Consider the following 21,363-nt stretch of genomic DNA (forward strand, 5'->3'; position numbering starts at 1 on the left):
CGCGACCTTGTACGAATTGGTTATGTAACGGGCTGGGTTTTGTAATGTTAAGTTTGGGCAAACGGGCAACTTTAGAAAACATGGTCGAATTGGTTTGGGTCAGAGCGAGTTCACCTACTACATTTGTCTTTACGTCGGCTAGTGGTGACGGAGACAAAGGCTCTGAATTTTCGAATACCCTAAACAGTGTTTTAGTAATATGGTCATAAACTCATAATTGATGGTTTGCAAGTAAAAATATTTCATACTCAGATATCCGAATTTTCGGATAATTCCAGTTTGGGATTTCGGTTTTTCATTTGGATGACACTCGGCTGACTTCCGACGGAACGAATGTAAAAGAACTTAATACTGTATAACAATAAATACAGGATTGTTACTTCGAAATTTGAATGAATTGTACACAAAAAACAAAGACTGATCTAAACAAAAATAACAATTGAACTACGCTTAATTCCCAACCGAACTAACTAACCTTCTGCAGGTGCTAAAAACTCCATCATCTGCATCCCTCTTCCCGCAACTGCTATTTGATAACGACTTTTTCCACATTTTCGAACATCAAGTGCTTCTGGTTCTGGTACACTAACGACCAAATGACAATACTCACTTAGTTTACCATCATTTGACACGCGCCAACAGCGCAAACGTTGATCAAGCCCAGTTGAAAATACCCAAAGCTCATCTCTCCATACACCTGTAACACACGTATACGATATATCATACTTAATTTCAGTGAAAATTAAATGGTTCTTGGCAGGTAAAAGCCACAATTAAAGAGAAAGTTTTAACCTTTTACAGCTGAGCTATGAGCCGAGGCGGTTTTGTCAGGATGTGAAAATATAATCTTGAAGTTTTTAGAAGTGTCGACTTGATGAGTGAAGTGAGTTTCTGAAGCTGGTTCATTAGAACTCGTCACGTTAACACGAAAAGAGTGGAGTGCTTGATCATCACCACCGCTTATAACATTACAGGAAAAACAAGATTCATAATCTTTAACATCTGAAACACGGAGACAGTTCACCCCAGATTGGTGAGCATTTTTAAAAACATGCAACGGTTGAATCATGGTCAGTGATGTTTGGTCTTGTGTATCATCCTCGGTGTTCTCTGAGGGTTTTGGTTGCGCGGCGGATGATTTTTCAAGTGACCGCCATTGGCGTCCACCCTGGCTTCCTCTTCCGGTTCGTGGTCTTTTCTGAAAGTTTCTGCAGTCTTCTTTTTTCAAGTTTGATACTTTTTGCATAAAAGTTTGGACTGCTTCAGTTACGTCCCAAAACGCAATACTTCCATCTGTTGACCCGCTAATAACCGTAAACACACTTTTTGTTTGACTTTTATCTGATAAGAAATAGGGGTTTTTGGCATCAATAACACATCAAATGCAGCAAATATTGTTTTAAAAAATAAGAAGTTGAAAAGTATAAACCTTGAAAACTTGGAAGTTCGGGAATAATGAGATGTTGCAATGACAGAACTGGTGAAGCTGAAGGAATCAATATTGCAATGTCAAACCTGAAACGATATAAAAATGATGAAATTTGAGAATAACAGCTCGTTTTAAGAGCAAATAATTTATGTTATTTGACATTGTTAAGTGGCAAAATGTGTACCAGAGGCGATGCGGTAATACTAGAGCCCTTAATGTAACTGTGGCATCTGAACAGGAAACAACAATGAAACACACAGATGTCCTGCAATCAAACATAATACGAATCTTCATAAATATATTTCAATTTATATATTTGGACATGAATAACTAAAACAAAGAAAGCGAAATCTTTGGATATCAAACAACCTTGAACCAGAAATCTTCACATGAAATGCAGTCACAGCTAAGTACCGCCAATCATTTTCATTATCGTCATTGGAACACACATTATCAAGATTTCCATTGGCTTCGTTCTTTTTTGACCCGTTTAAATTTGTACCACCTTTTCTGTTTGGCAAGTCACTAGAAAGCCATTGGAACAGCATTTCACTTTTAGGTGTAGAAATACTCTTGCGTTTCCAAGCCGTTATGACCCTTTTTGCACCAACTGAAATTAACAGGAAATGATCTTCCTGATCATCTAAATCTGTTCCTTGCTTATTCATTGTATGATCTGTAAAGGTATATACCTTTTGCACGGAGCAAAGTGATCTTACAGCAGAACCGCCAACATGCTCTCCAAGCAACTTTGAAGCAGACCAGTTATCAACACCCGAAGAATACCTGAATATATATTTACGTCATTAGTTAAACACAAACTAATAAAAGATAAGATTAATTTGTTTAAATTAAGTATACCTTGTTAATCTCACAGTTCCGTCTTCACAGCCTGTTGCTATGAAACTTGACTGAAAACTATTTGCATGATCAACAATGAAACATAGCGTGTGCATCTCCCTGCCATGGAATTGCAAATGAAGATTCTGAGGATATATTTTGTCACTACTAACTACCCAGTGCTTGTGCATATAAATCACTTCATCCTATGAAAAAAAAACAATTTTCAGATTTTATAATTTACGTTGTGAATAATTGCTTGATAATCAAACACAAACCTTCACAAATGCAAAGCAATTCTTCATTTCTGGTATATTACCAAGAAAATAAGTATGAGGACGTCGCCATCCGCCACATGGGATTTCAGCTACCTGTTGTAATAAAAAAATGGTCAAGCGATATAAAATGTGTATACTGTATATAGTAGGTCAAAATTATCAAACCTTAGTCTCGGTTGACAAATTCCAGATTATAAAATCAGCTGATGCAAAGCCTATTGCATAGTCCGGATTGTCATGGGGAAAGAAAGATTTGACCAAACTCAGCTCCTTGACTTGTTTCATTCCAATGAAGTCCATTTTTTGTTCAAATTTATCATATTCCAGATAGCATATGCACCCATCTCCACCAGTCTGAAGAAATAACCAATGGGTCAAGTTAATCTCAAATCAAGTTTCTACATTTTCATTAATTTATGTAAAACAAAAACACTTGAACAGACCGAGTGTAGTTCAATGTTACTTGAACTTGAACTTGAACCGTGAATAGAAACACTGGTCACAGTTGATATGCCATGAGCTCCTTTAAAGTAATTTAAAGGGGAAATTTTGGCAACCGAAGAAACATGTGTACTGAGTGATAGGTCTCTTAATAAAGGGAATAACACAAGATTACCACGAAGATCCCCACACACTAACACTTCTTCCTGAAACGATGCATCCAAACATAATATCCTTGTAGGAAAGCATGATGTGAACTCTGCTACTAAATACTCAGAAAATGACTCGATATGCCATAGCTTCAACTTTCCTCTAGGATCAGCAGTGAAGACAAAAGTGGGGCCCAAAGACTCACACCAAAATGTTTCTAAAAGTTGTCTTTCAGCTTCAGCAGACCAAGTTAAAGAATGGTTGACTTCTGGTGTTGTGAGACCAACAACTCTCACAACTGTTAATCTTCCCTTACCATCTCCCAGAGCAATCCAGTTGTCCACACAAGAAGTGCCACCTGGAAATACACTTATACAAACTATTGCAATGCCCTCGCTGGTACGGAAAAGCTGAGTCCATGCCACATCACCAGTATTGGTTATGTTAGCAAGGTACAAGACACCATTGTTTGTGGCAACATAAAGTGCGTTTTCACTTGCAAAATGCGTACATCGTACATATTCACTTTTGCTGCATGTGCAACAAAACAATCCAATTGTGAATATAATAGGTATAATAAAAAAATAAGATGCATTATAATACTTTTGACACTGAACATACCTGTCCTTTAGTCCAGTACGGTTTGAATTTGGAATCTTGATTGTAAAGATTTGTTTTTTATCATATTCTTCCACACCATTGCATCTTGTTAAACCTACTGGCAAAGAAGAGTGCAGCTGATGCACTTTTATGGCAGAATCAAATCCAGCAGTAACAAGAAGAGACGAAACCGGGTCATACAAGCATCGCCATACTCCCCTCCCTCTGCACAAACAAGATTTTTTTTTTTTTTTAAAAATTGGTTTTATAATATATGTTCCTTTTGCAAATTGCTTATGTGGCCTTTTTTACTTACATGTGCTCCTTGATTACTCTAAGTTGGGTTCCATCTAGTCCCCATACACGACATGTACAGTCCTCGCCCACAGTGATGATTAACTGAGATGACCACCATTATCCCCATGCAATAAAACAATTAGCAGGCTTACAAAGTTGGTTATTTTTGTCTCACTTTATAACTAATTGTAAGAGATGAGAGGACTTACAGAGTTGGACATACAGCAATCCCAAACCCTAGCACTGTGACCGAACAGCACAGGTCCACTAGAAGGAGAGATGGTCATCTCTGCAGCATTATTGGAATCTTTTTTAGCACTAAGAACTTCCCATACATGAGCACTGCACTAAACGCAAATCAAAGAAACACATTATATATACATTTATTTTGCTGCTTCTAGGATTTTAACAGTCAATGAAATCGTTATCAGAATTGACCTGCGGTCATCAGAGACAGACACTAGTTTTGATCCATCCAGAGACCATGTAATACGGAATATAGAACCTTCATGTCCAGCCAGTCTACAAACGGTGACGGCTTTGTACTGGCGATTGCAAACATGGACCTCACCTTCATTTGAAGGATTGCCTAAACAAGGAGTATTACACCCGCAAACAACTTTCCAGACTATAATCTGCCAGCACAAATTTAGAACAAAATCAGCTTCAAATGTTCAAAACCGAAGAAATACTGAATTAGAAGGCACATGATCAATCACAAAATTGTATTCAACCGTATAATAAAATATTAAAAGGAGGGAGAAACTTAAGTACCTCGTTAAAAATGGTACCAGATGCTACATGGATAGAATCAATATTGTCACCCCATATGCGCATAGTATACAGAAGACATCTATCTGTGAATAATTAAGAATCATGTAGTATTTAAACCGGAGTAAAGAACAACATTTCTTAGTGTAGAAGTCAAAAGTATATGTGTACCATACCTGGAGAGCTAACCTGATAGCTAATTTTAGATGTCAATATGTCCCAAAAATAAACGGAGTTGTCAGTGCATCCGATAGCAAGAAACTGACTCCCTTGATTTACAGAATCCTACTACCAATCTAACACAGTAAGTACACAACTAAACATAGGCCTGTAAACGAACCGAACGACCACGAATGGGAACATGTTCGTGTTCGTTAACTTTAACCGAACACGAACATATGACCGAACATGTTCGTGTTCATTAATGTTCGTTCGTTCAAAACCTAAACAAACTGTTCACGAACTTAAACAGACAAACGTAAATGAACATAATTTATTCCGTGGAGCCTTAACGAGTCTTGTGTACTTTAAGTTTTACCTCCTTTGAACTTCTATGTATTAAGTTAACACTTCATAGCCAAGCTCGAGCCGAGCTATGGCTTGTTTAAGGTACTAAACGAGCTCGAGCCGAGCTTAGGCTCATTTAAGGTTTTCTCAAAATATACAAAAATAACAAAAAATAATGTATAATAATTTTAATTAATTAATAATAAAAGAGCCGAGCTCAAGCTTCAAAAAATAACTCACGAGTCGAGCTCGAGCTTTAGAAACAGAACTCGAAACGAGCTGAGCTCGAGCTCGGGCTTGGCTCATTTACACCCCTACTGAAATTAACCAAGTGTGTCTGCGTGTATAAACGAGCCCCTTCTATGTTACTCCTTTTTTTTGAACGGCCTTCTATGTTACTCCTATTTACATAAATCTAACTACTTATATACTTATTAAAATTTAAATGATCATAAACGAACATTCAGGAACATCAATGAACGAAGTAACGAACAAAACACGTGTTCAAGTTCGTTCGTTTATTAAATAAACAAGCATTCCCACTTAACGTTCAGTTCGTTTACAGGACAAAGTCTAAACATGAATAATGGATACCGAAATCAGAGATATACACCTGTACGACACAGACATCCAATATCCAGTGACCGAAATTAGGCAAAGCCTGAACCGAAACCACATTAACAACCACTTCCTTATCACGATCCGTTAACTCAACATTAAACTGAAACAATTTAAGTTTACGTTCTCCAAACACAGCCACTCTAAAACTACCAAACGTATCAACCGAATCAACACACAGTATTCCGTGAACCCTAATTCCGTCAAATACTTGAAATGAAGCAATCATGTTGGAAGTAGTTAGGTCATAGAATAGAAGCTGCGAACCAGTGCCTAATTAACAACAAAAAACAATTATTATTATTATTATTATTATTATTATTATTATTATTATTATTATTATTATCATTATTATTACTACTACCACTACTACTATTATTATTATATTGCATCAAAAAATACTTGAAACGAAGCAATCATGTTCGAAGTAATTACTGCAATCCAGTACCTAATTAACAATAAAATGCAATTACCATTATTATTATTAGTATTATTAGTATTATTATTATTATTCCGTCAAAAAATACTTGAAACGAAGCAATCGTGTTCGAAGTAATTAGGTCATAAAATAGAAGCTGCGAAACAGTTCCTAATTAACAATAGAAAGCACTTATTATTATTATTATTATTATTAAGTTGAAGATAAGCTGACCTGCAAAGAGGTATGGAAGTGACGTAGACGGTGGAGGAAGGTGTAGAAAAGAGAGAGCTGAAATTTCGCCGAGGTATTGTCCGGTCTGCATATTGTTCACGGCGGACGTTTGGTTGTTCACGGCGGAGACGGCGGCGGGAGAAAACGGAGCGGTGGTTTGAAGACTATGGACGTTAAGTCGTTAAGTGAAGTTTATGGTGTGGGCTGGTGTTGTGGTATAAGTTGGCCCAATAAGAATGGGTTGAAATTCAAATAAAAAGCTTACTGTGTAGAACCTGAAGCCGGAACCGGTTCCTACCCGTATCTGACCCGCGGGTATGATCTGGTATTGGATTTCTCCGACCCGCGGGTATGACCTGGTATTGGATTTCTCCCCGAAACCGAGACCGGAAATACCCGGTCAAAATTCGACCCGGACCTACCCGAAACCCGTAAAACTCAGTCAAATAGCCGAATATACCCATAATTGGTTCCTACCAATTTCTGAAAATACCCAGTTTGTGCACCTCTGTTGTTGTGTGATGTAAGATGACCGTTAAGAACGGATTAAATTAAAAAAAAAATATTTTTGTCTATGCGTTATATGCTCGAAAGCTACCGTGCTTTGTGCAAGTAAGTATCGGGAAGTCGTTCGGTGTTGGTTAAGTTTGTTATGGTAAAAGTTTAATTACCAAAGTTGAGTGTCAAAAAGTAAATATGTAAGTTGAAAAAACAAATTATTTGTTACTAATGTTGACAGGCCAAAAAGTAAATAGTTGAAAATGAGTCGACTCACAAGCTAGAGCCATGAACGAGTTGTAAACAAGTCGTGTCCAACCAAGCCGCTTGCAAGGAGCTGAGCTCAAGCACGAGTCGAGTTGCTTCTAGCTTGACTTAAACTTGGCTCGTGAAGATCTCTACTTTCAACAGTTTGCTTTGAGCTTTTAGATTACAATAACTAAATTTGTCTCTAAAATGTTTACATTGTGATTAATACTAAATCCAACTAGTATAGACAAATCAAATATAATTGGAGACACAGTGTGTATTAATAAGTTTTAAATCATGTATCTTGTGAATATTGACATAATAAATGCTCTATAAGTTTTACTACTATATAAAGGTATCAACATATTTCAAAAATTAAAATCCAAACTTAATTACAACATGTAATTACATGTTAATAATACAAAACATTTCGAATTCTTCCTTCAATTAAGGATCATCTTCAATCGTCATAATAGGTTAAAAGCAAACCATTAAGTAATGCAAGTTTACAGGATCATCATTAATTAATACTCTAAACACAAACTATAAATACATACCTTCACACTCCAAACATATTCATCTCACACTTCAACTATCAATTCAACATGGCTAACAAGGTAGTCGTGTCCGTCGCTTCGGTAATCATTGTCCTCGGTTGCGTGGTAGGAGTCATTCTCCTACTCGCAAACAATGGAAGGTCGCATACTGCGGCTGGTAGCACTAGCTCAAAAATAGGCGACGTGGTATGCAAGCCCACCGAGTACAAAGAGTCTTGCTTGAACGCTGTCGATGAGGTGGCGAAAAATACATCCGCCACCCCTCAGGATTATATTATCGCGATCATTCGTCAGACAGCAGCTGAGCTGAATAAGGGCCTTGAAAAGGCCACCGCTGCCCAGAAAGATCTGGGCAGCGGCAATAAGCAAAGCAAAGCTGAGCTTGAATCGTGTCAGAAAATGATTGGTTATGCGACGGATGAACTGCAACAAGTTCTTAAAGTCGTGTCCGAGACCAAAGCGGCCACGATAGCCCAACAAACCAACCCGATTCTAGACTGGTTGACCGCGATCCGAGCGTACCAAACTACATGTGTGGATGAGATCCAAGACAAGAAGTTAAAAGAAGACATGCAACAAGCATTGCAAACATCTAAAGAGTTAACTTATAATGCACAAAAGATTATCTTCAATGTGCATAATATCCTTAAGGATGTTGGAGTCAACCTAGACTCATTTAAACTCCCACCGACCGGAAACCGTAAGCTTCTAGCTGAGATCGAGGAGCTAGACCGCCACGGTTTCCCATCGTGGGTCCCAAGCACCGACCGGAAGCTTCTACAAGCTACCAGTGGTGATACTGAAGCAATGTTCAAATCTCCAGTACCACCACCAGTTCCTGCAAACCCTACACCTGACGCGGTCGTAGCCCAAGATGGTAGCGGCCAGTTCAACAGCATTAAACAAGCCATAGCCGCTTACAGGCCCGGCCCATCAGGAAGGTACATAATCTATATCAAAGCCGGTACATACAAAGAAGGCCAAATCACCATAGACAGAGGCCAGGACAATGTCTACATGTACGGCGACGGCCAAGGGAAAACCTTAATCACTGGTAATCTAAACAACGGGATCGCCAAAATTGGAACGTCACAAACTGCAACCGTGATTGCACTTGGAGAGCGTTTCATGGCTAAGGGAATTACTTTTGAAAACTCGATCGGCCCTGCAGGACACCAGGCGGTCGCCTTCAGGTCCCAGTCCCCACACACAATTATGATGGACTGCGCGTTTATGGGATACCAAGACACGTTATACTACCACACACATGACCAGTTCTACAAGAGTTGCACCATTGCAGGAACCGTTGACTTCATATTCGGGGCGGGGCGCGCTTTCATCCAGGACTCGAATATTGTTGTCCGAAAGCCGGATGTAAGCCAACGGAACATGTGTACAGCTGATGGAAGGGAGAAAATGGAAGAAATTGGAGGTGTGGTGCTACACAACTGCCATATTATGGCGTCGCCCGAATTGGCGCCTGTCCAAGGGAACTTTCCGTCGTATCTAGGACGACCGTGGAAGGCGGCTGCTACATCAATGATTTTGAAATGTAACATTGATGACTTGATAAGACCAGAAGGCTGGATGACTTGGCAAGCACCAGATGGGATTAACAACCACATGACATGTAACTTTAGAGAGTTTGGAAACACTGGACCGGGCGCGAACCAAGCCGGTCGAGTTACATGGCCCGGGTACAAGCCAAACACAGACGTGAATGAAGCACAACAATATACACTAGGCCAGTTTTTGGATGGTGGAAGTTGGTTGCCTAAATATGGTGTACCAGCAACTCTTGGGTTATAATAACTTATAAGTTGCAAGGCTACTATATTTAGTATTTGAGTTGAGAGAGCATAATGGGTCCCACAAGGATGAGTTGGCATAGTGACGTGGCGTTGACAAGCATTGCTAGCAGCTCGGGTATGCCAAGAATAAAATCCTTCTTCAAGAACACGTGAGGATGTATTTGGCGGGTCCTTTTAATTTTTATTAAAAAAACATATGTAATAAAATGTTTATTATAGTTCTGTAATTTGTTGTTTTAATAAAAAATCAATTTTGCAAGTTAAGTTTCATTGTTTACTTCATCAATTGTTTGTTTATATATAGTATGAACTTATTTTTTTGTCTCTTTTAAGACTTAAGAGCATGTGCATGTATTAATTAATAGAGTATATATATATATATATATATAATATGAATATTATATAATTAGAATCTCGAATATAAATAGAGCTAGCTTGTTTAATAAAAATGTTTCATACATCAATTTTGATAAGGCCAAGTATTAATCAGGATGGTAAGGCTAAACAAGTTTATAATATTTAATAAATATATCGACATGAGTAGTTCTTGAAAATACAATATTTAATAAATAATCAGTATACAAAAAACAATACACCCATTAAACACTATTAATACAGTCATTATACAATATTATTTAAAAAAAATTAAAGTAAAAGATAATTATAAATATCAAATGTTTGAAAAAAAGTAGGAAGTAAATGTTAAATTAACAAATTTTGAAGCATAAATTTTAATAATGGTAACTATATTTACTATTATAAATTTGTTAAAAGGATAAGGTTTAATGTAAGAGTGACAAGTGGCAAAACTTGTAGGCTTTTATTAGAGAGTATAGATAGATAGATATTAATAACACTTATGTACGTAAGCTAAATCCGGAACCATAACCGAAGTCATTGGTTAATCAATTTTATTAAACAATCGGTTTTTGGTTATTTCAATTCAGTTAATTCTGTTAGTTGGTCGGTTTTAAAGATTGTTTTAGTTTTTTTTTTCGTCCTTGTTTAGTTTTAAAAAAATTTGGTTCATTATTTTTATTAATAAGAAATTTCCATTACAATGGGGTAATCTATCATGTACATGCCACCATTGCCGACCAAGACATTGTTTAAGATTAGTGTAAGATATGGCTCTTTTGCTTTTTTAATAAAGTCACCTAGGAAATTTCCATCTTAAATAATTATAATTACTTTATATAAAGAATAATCACACCTCTCTTTATATTCATATAATTCCAATCAGGAAAACAAACAAAACCACATCAAACTTTGTTTTAGCTGTAATTGGAATTGGAATTGGAATGTATTTCTTAGTTTTAGAGGAGAAGATACCCGAAAGACGTTTGTAGATCATCTCTACTCGGTACTTGTAGATAGGAAAATCCCTACTTACAAGGACGATGAGACACTTCCAAGAGGTGAATCCATCTCTCTTTAAGGCTCACAGATTGCTATCGTTATACTCTCCAAGAATTATGCAGACTCTTCGTGGTGTTTGGAAGAACTTTCATATATTATGAAATGCAAGGATAACAAAGGGCTAATAGTTATGCCCATATTCTATGACGTGGAAGTTAGAAAGCAAAGGGGGACTTTGGAAGAGGTTTTTCCAAACAAGAGACGGGAGGGAAAGAGTGACAAAGTTGAATCATACATTCGATATGCAGGCATGAAGCGAAAGTTATCAAAGAAATTGTCGATACAATTTTTGATAAGTTGTTTTCCATGAATTTTTATGTTGATGAAGACCTTGTTGGGATGAGTGCTCGCTTACAAGAACTAGAAGCACAACTAGATATTGGATCACATGGTGTGCGCATGATTGGGGTATGAGGGGTCGGGGGCGGTGGTAAGACTACTCTTGCATCCACGCTTTATATGAAAATTTCTAGAAATTTTCAAGGTCATTGCATTATTGATAATATTCGAGAGGAATCAAGCAAACATGGTTTAAAAACTCTGCAAGAAAACTTGCTATCAAGACTTTTGAAAACGAAGATGAGCCTGCAGAGCGTTGAAGAAGGAAAGCACATGATAAAAAGTAGGTTGAACCATAGCAATGTCTTGATTCTTCTTGATGATGTTGATGATTGTAAGCAGTTAGATGCTTTAGTTGGATCACATAACTGGTTTGGTAGTGGGACTCGGATAATAATTACAACCAGAGATGAACATTTGCTAAGAACCCACAAGGTAGACCATGTGTGTCCCGTCACGTTATTATCACATGAAGAGGCTATTATGCTTTTTAATAAACATGCATATAACAAAAATAACCTCATAAGAGATTATGAGAAACTTTCATTGCATGTGGTTTCTTATTGTGACGGGCTCCCATTAGCGATCAAAGTTTTAGGTTCTTTTTTATATGACAAAGACGAGAAGGAATGGGTGTGTTCTTTGGCTAGACTAAACGATATTCCAGAAACGGAAATTGTGGAAAGGCTCAAAATTAGCTATGATGGTCTTCGAACTCTAGAGAAAGAGTTATTCTTGGATATTGCATGTTTCTTTAGAGGAAGAAGCACAAAGTGCCCTTCTAGTATTTTTGGTGATGATGCAATGGAGCTATTTGAAGATTGTGGTTATCACCCTGATATAGGTATAAAGGTGTTAACACAAAAAGCTCTCATAAATATTGTGGATGACAAGTTTGATATGCATGATATGGTTCAAGAAATGGCGCATTACATCGTCAGAGGAGAACATCCTAACAATCCTGATAAACACAGTCGAGTTTGGATACATGAAGAGATCATAAACATGTGTCTTGGGGATGCATCAATGGTATATATTAAGCTATCTAATTTTTGAAAAACTCATTCTATGTTTAATGAATGATGCACATGTTCATTCCTAAAAAAAAATACTTGAGTAAACCGTGGTTTTGGTCCCTGTGGTTTGTCCAAATATGCGGTTTTAGTCAAATAGATTTAAATTTGTGATTTTCGTCCCTGTGGTTTCATTTCACTTTCAATTAAACCCGAATTCACTAATGTCGTTAAGTCTGGTCGTTAAACCCATCAGTGTGCTCTTCACGTGAGAAGAAATTTGTCCTTTTTTTTCCCAAATACACCTCGATCCCTCACGTGAGGGGGCTTGCGAATTAGGGCTGAGGTTTATTTGAGAAGAAAAAGGACATAACTGCCCCTCACGTGAGGGGCACACTGATGAGTTTAACGACCAGACTTAACGGGATTAATAAATTCGGGTTTAATTGCAAATAAAATGAAACCACAAGGAAGGAAATCGCAAATTTAAAACTATTGAACCAAAACTGCATATTTGGACAAATCACAAAGACAAAAACTACGGTTTACCCAAAATACTTGTACTTTTAACTCAAATATATTCTTTGTAATTCTCCTATATTGTAGGAAAATAACAAAATTGAAGCAATAAGGTTTAAGCGGTATGGTCAGTTATCACCTTTGAGTAAGATCGTATCAAACATGAAGAAACTAAGGTGGCTTAGTTTGACTCTTGAACATGTTGAATATGAGAATGCCGAAGGGCCTAATTTTCTTTCAAATGAGTTGCAATATATTAGATGGTTTGGTTATCCCAAAAGTCCATTTCCAGACAGTTTCCAACCAATGAAGCTTGCTACTCTTAAAGTGTCTACCAGCTTGCAAAAACAACTTTGGAGAGATTATAAGGTAATCTAATTAATCATTTGATTAACACCTTAAAATGAATCATGAGTGACTAATTTACACCTTAAAAGTTCGCGTAGCTGTATTAATAAAATCCCTTATACTGCATTCTCGGGTTTAAAATACAAGGAAAAGAAATGATAAGATTGGATAGGGGAAGAAAGGAAAAAAATTATATACTTAAAATGAATTCTGGAGTTAAAATAAAAGAAAAGAAAAAGAATGTGTTAATTACATTCTTGAGTTAGATCGGAAGGAAAATATAGGGAAAAAATTGTAACTTTACAATTATATCCTCATAGTAACATAGAAAAGAGAATTGAGATATGGTAAGTTCATTTCATATTTGGCTGGAAAGTCTTAAAGGAAAAAAGACCTAAGTTTTCTTTACATTCTATTTATTTTCTTTTAATAAAAAAACTCAAGAATGATAAAAAAAATCTTATCTTTTCTTTTCCAAACCTTTAAATAAAAAACTCAAGAATACAGTGTTAGCGGTGGTATTGATAATTTGAATTATGCCATTTATCTATTATAATACTCATTACCATTAACTCTTATATTAACTAGTGTATGCTTTTATATAATGTTTAGTATCTACCAAACTTGAAAGTACTTATACTCAAAGACATGAAGAATCTACTTAGCACACCAAATTTTGATGGACTCCCATGCCTTCAAAAGTTAACACTCAATAATTGTGTAGTCTTACAAGAAGTCCACCCATCACTTGGGAAACTTGCAAATATTAGGTGTGTAAGTGTAACACATTGTGACAAGCTTAGAATGTTTCCAACGATTGTCCGTATGGAAAAACTCGAGTGCCTTGAAATTACTGACTGCCGTGAAATTGTGGAGTTCCCAAAGATAGAATCAAAATTGAAAAGCTTGGTTAAGTTGTATTTGAGTCATATGGGGATAGATGTTCTTCTTTCGTCAATTGGAGACCAATGTCCCAACCTTTTTTCTATAAAATTAGGTTTATGTTCTTATTCAAAGAAGAAAGAAGTCAAGTTTTATGGATTGAAACACTCAGAAGAGTTCAAGTTTAATGGATCGTGTCGTGAGAGGGAGCTAGACCTTTGTTGCATCCCTTGTTTAGAAGATATTTATGTAAAAGAATGGTACATAAATGATGTTTCTCATTTGTTGCGGTTGGTGATCCCACACTTGACACATAACCTACGAAAGTTAGATTTGGGTTACCTCCATTTAGAAGATGGAGAAGTCTTGTATGCTATTAGGGAGTTATTCAACATACAAGAGTTAAATCTAAGTGGCAACGATTTTACACGATTAGATTTCAGCCTCTGTCAACTGACTCGACTCAAACTCTTCAACCTAAGTGAATGTGAATCGCTTGTTGAATTGCCCAAGCTCCCATCAAGTGTGGTTATTTTCGTAGCAGATAATTGCTATTCGCTCACAACTTTCAAAGATTTTTACATAAATTGTAAATGGTTACGTGAAGTCTCAATTGTAAAAGGGAGAGTTGTAGCTTGTGGCAGCAGGTTACTACAATGTATGCTTGAGGTATGTATGGTCCTATTTATTCTTTAATGTTTATTGATGAAGTTTTAAATATATACTAGAGGTGGCAAAATGGTGAAAATTCCCAATATAAGCGTTTGTGAAAACGTTTTTCAGGTTTTAAGTGTCATTTGCAACAAATTTCCACAATAGGTATTATGAACTAGTCGCGACGAGTAGTTTATGATTACACACAATTAGTTTGTAGAACCGGTTAAAACTTGTCACGTGCCCTTAAACTAACCGTAACGAGCAGGTTCACTAATCATTTGTTCGTCACGACTAAATAAGTTTCATGCATCGTAATCAATGCCCACGAGCAATTCATAAGTCATTTAGTCGCGACAACTAGTTTACCTGGTTTACATTCCCCACACGAGTAGTTTATTAGTAGTTAACTCGACGCGACTACTTTAACATTACAATCTACTCATCGCGACTAAAGAACTTATGCATTACTCGTGGTCGTTGATTACGAGGCATAAAACTTATTTAGTCATGACGAGTAAATGGTTAGTAAATATGCTCATTACGGTTAGTTTAAAGACATGTGTCAAGTTTTAATTGGTTATACAAACTACTCGTCATGACTAGATTATAATACCTATTTTGGGAATGTCTTGCATATGACACCTAAAACCTGAAAAACGTTTTCATAAACGCTTATTTTGAGAATTTTCCCGGAAAAATGACTGGGTTGTGTTAGATTGGGTAATGAATCAAAATTTGTTTGGGTCAAGATGTTTTCCTAAAGAAAATGTTAGGATGGATATGGGTCAAGATGGGTTAAAGTAAATATTAAAATACAAAGGGTTTTTTAAACAATAACCTAATTCTAAAGAAAAAAAAATATTAATAAAAAATAATAACTCAAAATGTATATCAAAATTGAAAAAAGTAAAACAACTCAAATGTTTCCAACGTCGTCCTCGGTGGTTTTGTCTCGGTTTAGGTTTGGTTTTTTCCGATTCGATTTTTTTTGGTCATCGGTTTCGATTTTTCGGTTTCTGTTTTGTTTCCTGGGTTTGTTTTGAAATAAAATAGGATGAAGCTTGTTATAGTCCATGTTAACCACCCACAAACAAACTCAATCTAATCCATAACCAAAAGTACTAGCATTTTCCAACGCATCTTGTCCTCCTTGAAATTTTTTTGATTCGTCCTAATTCATTTCAATATATAGGTTATCTATGTTGATCCAAAACAACTCATTTGAATTTGTTTTGCCACCCTATACTATATTTTGGTGTAATACGGAGGCATACCAATACTCGATAGATAGCTGTTGTTATAAGAGTAATGAATTTGTATTTATTATAGGGAATTGTTATAAGAAAAGCCTTAATGATTCTAAGACTTGAAGGCATTGAGATTGCAAAGGGGTTTAGACCTCCACTTTCTAGAGGGAGGAGATGTAGATTGATACTTCCAGATAACTGGTCCAATGATTTTTCGGGATTCTTAATGTGCACCGTTCACACGCTTGGAAGTGATCCCCCAACGGTAAGTATGGAGCAGGCGCGGGCTGGTATGGATAATGAAGATGATGTGATCTGGGAGGAGAGTTTACATGACAAAAGGACATTAGTTTGGTATGTTCCATTTGCTTCAATGACACACATGACATGGTGGGACTCAGCATACAAAGAGGTTTTGTTTAACGTGTCGTCTGTTCATTTCACTAATGATACAATTAGCGGGTTTGGAGTTAGTCTGGTTGACAATAAAAATGGAAGTGGAAGTGGAAGTGGTCTACCAGAAACATCGGCAATAGGCGAAGAATCTGAAATTTATAAGTATACGCCTAAAGTCGAAGATTACAAGGACTCAACAGATGGTTTCGAATTTAGGTTTTGTTTTAGTGATTTATCAACATACTATGATGGGGTTATTAGGTACCCAATCTTTCGTGTGACAAAAGCTAGTTTCCTAGGTAGTTTTGATTAACAATAATTTTCGTAGATCAAAACAGTAAGATATAGGTTGAACAAGTAGAGACCAATGGCGGTTCACACATAAAAGAGTCATCACTCATCATAATAGTAGGACGTCTATAGATGAAATGGGCTTAGAAGCTTTTTTAATATGAGAAATTGTGATTTAAGATTGAAAAGATAATTTGCTTGAACCGAAATATTGATAATCGATGATGATGAATTAAGGATTATTGATATTCAATCTAATTTTGCTAATAAAGTGGAGAGGAAACCGAAATAAGAAAAGAATAAATTCAGTTTTTTAGAAACTGTTAATCAAAACTACGTAGTTTTATTGTTTACCGTACCCAGTTTCAGTTAAATTTTTTTGTATATACCATCATGTTAGGTTAACATCTTTTTTGTTTAACTAGACCCTATACTTTACATACACGTCATATTAGATTCAAACATGGTGATTTTATACTACTTATTCACGACCCATATGGAAAAAGATTTAAGTGTTTTTTTTTTGGGTCAATTCATATTAATAAAGACAATATAGTTATATTAATAATTATCGTACATTGTCGTCGAAAAAAAACACATAATAAAGTTATAAAGTCATTTGAAATAAGAAAGAAACTAACATCGACTCATCTACACATAAGAGAGAAACTAGCATTCATGTTTCAAGCTGTAACATATGTTGTTCTGCTTGATTCCTTCGCTATTTTCGTTGTTAGTTCAGACCAAATCTCTAGATATCTCCTGATTTCCTTCGCTAGTTGGACCAAATCTTAATATCTTCAACAATGAAATGGTAGTGAAACCAAGGATTATTCGGCTGCCCGTCGTTCTAAGTTGGTCACATTTTTGTTGGATGCAAAATCTAAGCAGGAAGAAATAGAAGAAGGAATTGATTGACGAGTTCGAATATGTGATTGTGAAGAATCCTAATACTGTGTGATAAGATATACAATTTTTGATATCACAAACAAGATAGAACTGTGATTGAGACCAATAATCATAGGCCAATCACTTGAGTAAGCGTAACGAAAAGTGAAGAATACTTCTTGAAGATTGATAATCAACACACATAAGAGAATCACTACTTGTTTAGCTACCTACTAGTATCATATCAGCGTCCATAACTCCATAAAAAACCAGTATACTTTCTCATTTAACTAAAAAAAAGTAACATTTTGAACTTGGGGAACTAAAGTTAATCTCATCTATTTTAGAGACTAATGGTGTTATGTTCATGTAATTAAAAAGGTGGTCTAAAATTATAACGTTTTGAACTTGGAGGACTAAAGTTGTAATATAGTCAAACCACAAGAACCATCTATTTAATTACCTTTTAAAAAATATCACAATTCTGTTTAAAAATAACATGCACAAGGATTTTAACGTGTAAAAAGTTGTTGACGGATTTTTGTATACGGTATATGATATACATCATATATTTTATATACGTACAACATTAATATTAACTTGACTATATACTCGAAACCTGCCGGCATATCCGATATCCGATATCCAATAGGTAATAAATTACATGATAGATACCTGGCAAGTTTCATACCAAATAATGTAACAAACTTTTATAATCAAGCATGAGTGGCTCGTAGGACAACGAAAACAAGTTAGGGCTTTAGGCCCACGCTTAATTAAGTCCCCTCAAGTCTAAAAAAACATTATATATAGATATATTATAATGAGTTAAGTAAACCCAAAGTAATGTATTTGTGTGGTGGTAAGCTTGGTTGTTACTAAAGTATAAGTTATTAGTTCAAAACTTATAATAAGCAAAATTTATTATATTAACAGTTGTCATGAAAAGGTCCCAAAATCGTTTTTCGATTTAGGCCTTCACATTCATTAAACTGGCCCTGTAATCAAGTATGAAGTTGAGACTACTAAACCTGTCCCAACTCAATATAACCTATGGTCATCCCTACATATAATCATCTTTTTTATGTAATAATACAAGATATATTAATATGTGTTTAAGTCAATATAATTATAGTACATTAAATGTCAACCTTAGTATATTTTCGGACACCATTAGACCACTTCAACTTCTCCATAAGTATAGGATCATCATTAATTGTTTTCCCATACATAAACTATAAATACATACAAGCACACTCCAAACATATTCATCAAACAAACAACACAAATATATATATATATATATATCTATAACACCATGGGTAAAGTCATTGTGTCTGTTGCATCCGCAATCTTGGTGATCGGTTGCGTGATCGCCGTGGTTATGTTACTCGCGAATAACAACGGGCGGTCTCCTATTAAGCTCGGTAGCACGAGCCCTAGCACGAGCACTAGTTCGAAAACAGCCGACTTAATATGCAAGCCAACCGAGTACAAAGACGCTTGTTTGGACGCTGTCGATGAAGTAGCGAAGAACTCGTCCGCTACACCTCAGGATTACATTGTTGCGGCCATTCGTGAGACCGCGAATGAACTCAATAGAGCCCTTGATGCAGCCATCAAAAACTCGAAAGATTTGGGTAGTGGTAATAAACAATCCAAAGCCGAGCTTGATACGTGTGAGAAAATGATTGGGTACGCGATTGACGAGCTTAAGCAAGTTCTTAAAGTCGTGTCTGAGACGAAAGCGACGTCGTTGGTGCAACAAATGGACCCGATTCTAGTCTGGTTAACCGCGGTCCGGTCGTACCAGACTACTTGTGTGGATGAGATCCAAGACCAGAAGTTGAAAGATGATATGCAACAAGCGTTGCAAGCGTCCAATGAGTTAACATTTAATGCGCAAAAGATTATTTACAATGTGCATAATATCCTTAAGGATATTGGTGTAATGGATGCTTTTAAACAGCCTAACACGGGAAACCGTAAGCTTCTGGCTGAGGTTGACCAGATTGAGCGTCAAGGTTTCCCGTCGTGGGTCCCGGCCGGGGACCGTAAGCTTCTACAGGCCACGGCCGGTGACTCTGAAGCTTTGTTTAAATCTCACATGCCACCACCAGTTCCTGCAAACCCTACACCTGACGCGGTCGTGGCTCAGGATGGTAGTGGGAAGTTTCAAAGCATCAAACAAGCCGTAGCTGCTTACGCGCCAGGGCCTTCGGGAAGATATATAATCTATATCAAAGCGGGTACATACAACGAAGGACAAATCACCGTAGACAAAGGCCAGGATAATGTGTATATGTACGGCGACGGGCAAGGGAAAACGATAATCACTGGTAATTTAAACTACGCGCTTGCGAACATTGGAACTTCACAAACCGCGACGGTGATTGCTTTGGGAGAACGGTTCATGGCTAAGGGAATCACATTCCAAAACTCTATTGGCCCCGCAGGACACCAGGCGGTCGCGTTCAGGTCCCAGTCCCCGCACACAGTTATGCTGGATTGCGGATTCGAGGGTTACCAAGACACGTTATACTACCACGCACATGACCAGTTCTACAAGAGTTGTACAATCTATGGAACCATTGACTTCATATTCGGGACGGGTAGGGCTTATATCCAGGATTCGGATATTGTTGTCCGAAAGCCGGATATAAACCAAGGCAATATGTGTACCGCCGATGGAAGGATGAAAATGGAAGAAGTGGGAGGGGTGGTGCTTCACAATTGTCATATTATGGCTGCACCAGAATTTGTTCCAGTGCAGGGTGACTTTCCATCGTATCTAGGACGACCATGGAAACCCGCGGCCACTTCAGTCATATTGAAGTGTAACATTGATGGTTTTATCAAACCCGAAGGCTGGACTGTATGGGCGTCACCTGATGGTGCAAATAACCACTTGACATGTAACTTTAGAGAGTTTGGAAACAGTGGGCCCGGTGCGAACCAGGCGGGTCGGGTGACATGGCCAGGGTATAAGCCGATCGCGGATGTGAGTCAAGCACAAGATTATACTCTTGGTACATTCTTGGCTGGTGGAAGTTGGTTGCCTCAATATGGTGTGCCTGCGAATCTTGGGTTATAAGTTATAAGTTGAAAAGTTACTATTTTTAGTATTTGAAATGAGAGAGCATAATGGGTCCCACAAGGATGAGTTGGAATGTTGACGTGGCATTGACAAATATTGCTTGGGTATGCCAAGAATAAAATCCTTCGATGATGGATTTGGTGGGTCCTTCAGTTTTATTAAAAAAAAAACAAATGTAATAACATGTTTATTGTAGTTATGTAATTTGTTGTTTTACTAAAAATCAATTTTGCAAGTGTTATGGTTTGCCCTATGCTTCATATATTTGTTCATCAATTTGTAGTTTTATAGCTATATTTAAATCTGCTTATTGTTAGTTCTTTTAATATTTACTAATTTTGTTCCAACATTCTTTTGTTCCTCAATTTTATTTTATGAGGTTTTTAAATTTATTTATAGAACATGTGTTTTAATAAAACATCAACATGTAAATACTACTTTATTTATTACTTAGGTACCAAAGGGTTTCTGCCTTCTAGCCTAGTGATATCAAAGTTTAGTGTTTAATTTTCATTAGGAATAATGATGTAGATTAGAAACAGAATAATCACGTGTGTTAGTTAACCTTT

The 21,363-nt window shown here is 36.6% G+C and overlaps 1 protein-coding gene and 3 pseudogenes across 2 annotated transcripts; 3 read left to right on the forward strand and 1 right to left on the reverse strand.

The window, feature by feature from the left end:
• Nucleotides 1-378: 378 nt before the first annotated feature.
• On the reverse strand, nt 379-6,740 carry LOC143554607 (uncharacterized). Its single transcript, XM_077044320.1, has 17 exons — nt 6,584-6,740; nt 5,927-6,204; nt 4,983-5,091; nt 4,810-4,892; nt 4,474-4,670; nt 4,245-4,377; nt 4,055-4,137; nt 3,760-3,963; nt 2,991-3,669; nt 2,713-2,901; nt 2,548-2,640; nt 2,291-2,475; nt 1,799-2,215; nt 1,614-1,694; nt 1,430-1,515; nt 793-1,341; nt 379-697 (listed from the first exon to the last, which is right to left on the reverse strand). Exons 1-17 carry the CDS (start codon nt 6,672-6,674, stop codon nt 471-473), a joined length of 3,684 nt encoding a protein of 1,227 aa, XP_076900435.1. The 5' UTR covers nt 6,675-6,740; the 3' UTR covers nt 379-470.
• Nucleotides 6,741-7,917: 1,177 nt separating this feature from the next.
• LOC143554583 (pectinesterase pseudogene) lies at nt 7,918-9,696 on the forward strand (annotated as a pseudogene).
• A 1,077-nt stretch (nt 9,697-10,773) lies between these two features.
• LOC143554594 (disease resistance protein Roq1-like) lies at nt 10,774-16,831 on the forward strand (annotated as a pseudogene). Its single transcript, XR_013139047.1, has 5 exons — nt 10,774-10,818; nt 10,942-12,485; nt 13,076-13,357; nt 13,949-14,887; nt 16,205-16,831. The product of XR_013139047.1 is annotated as a disease resistance protein Roq1-like (transcript).
• Nucleotides 16,832-19,015: 2,184 nt separating this feature from the next.
• LOC143554596 (pectinesterase pseudogene) lies at nt 19,016-20,977 on the forward strand (annotated as a pseudogene).
• Nucleotides 20,978-21,363: the final 386 nt, after the last annotated feature.

This window comes from Bidens hawaiensis, unplaced genomic scaffold (genome assembly GCF_021521415.1).
Source record: "Bidens hawaiensis isolate Kalapana, Puna unplaced genomic scaffold, B.hawaiensis_p1.1 tig00017762_1, whole genome shotgun sequence".
NCBI lineage: Eukaryota > Viridiplantae > Streptophyta > Magnoliopsida > Asterales > Asteraceae > Bidens > Bidens hawaiensis.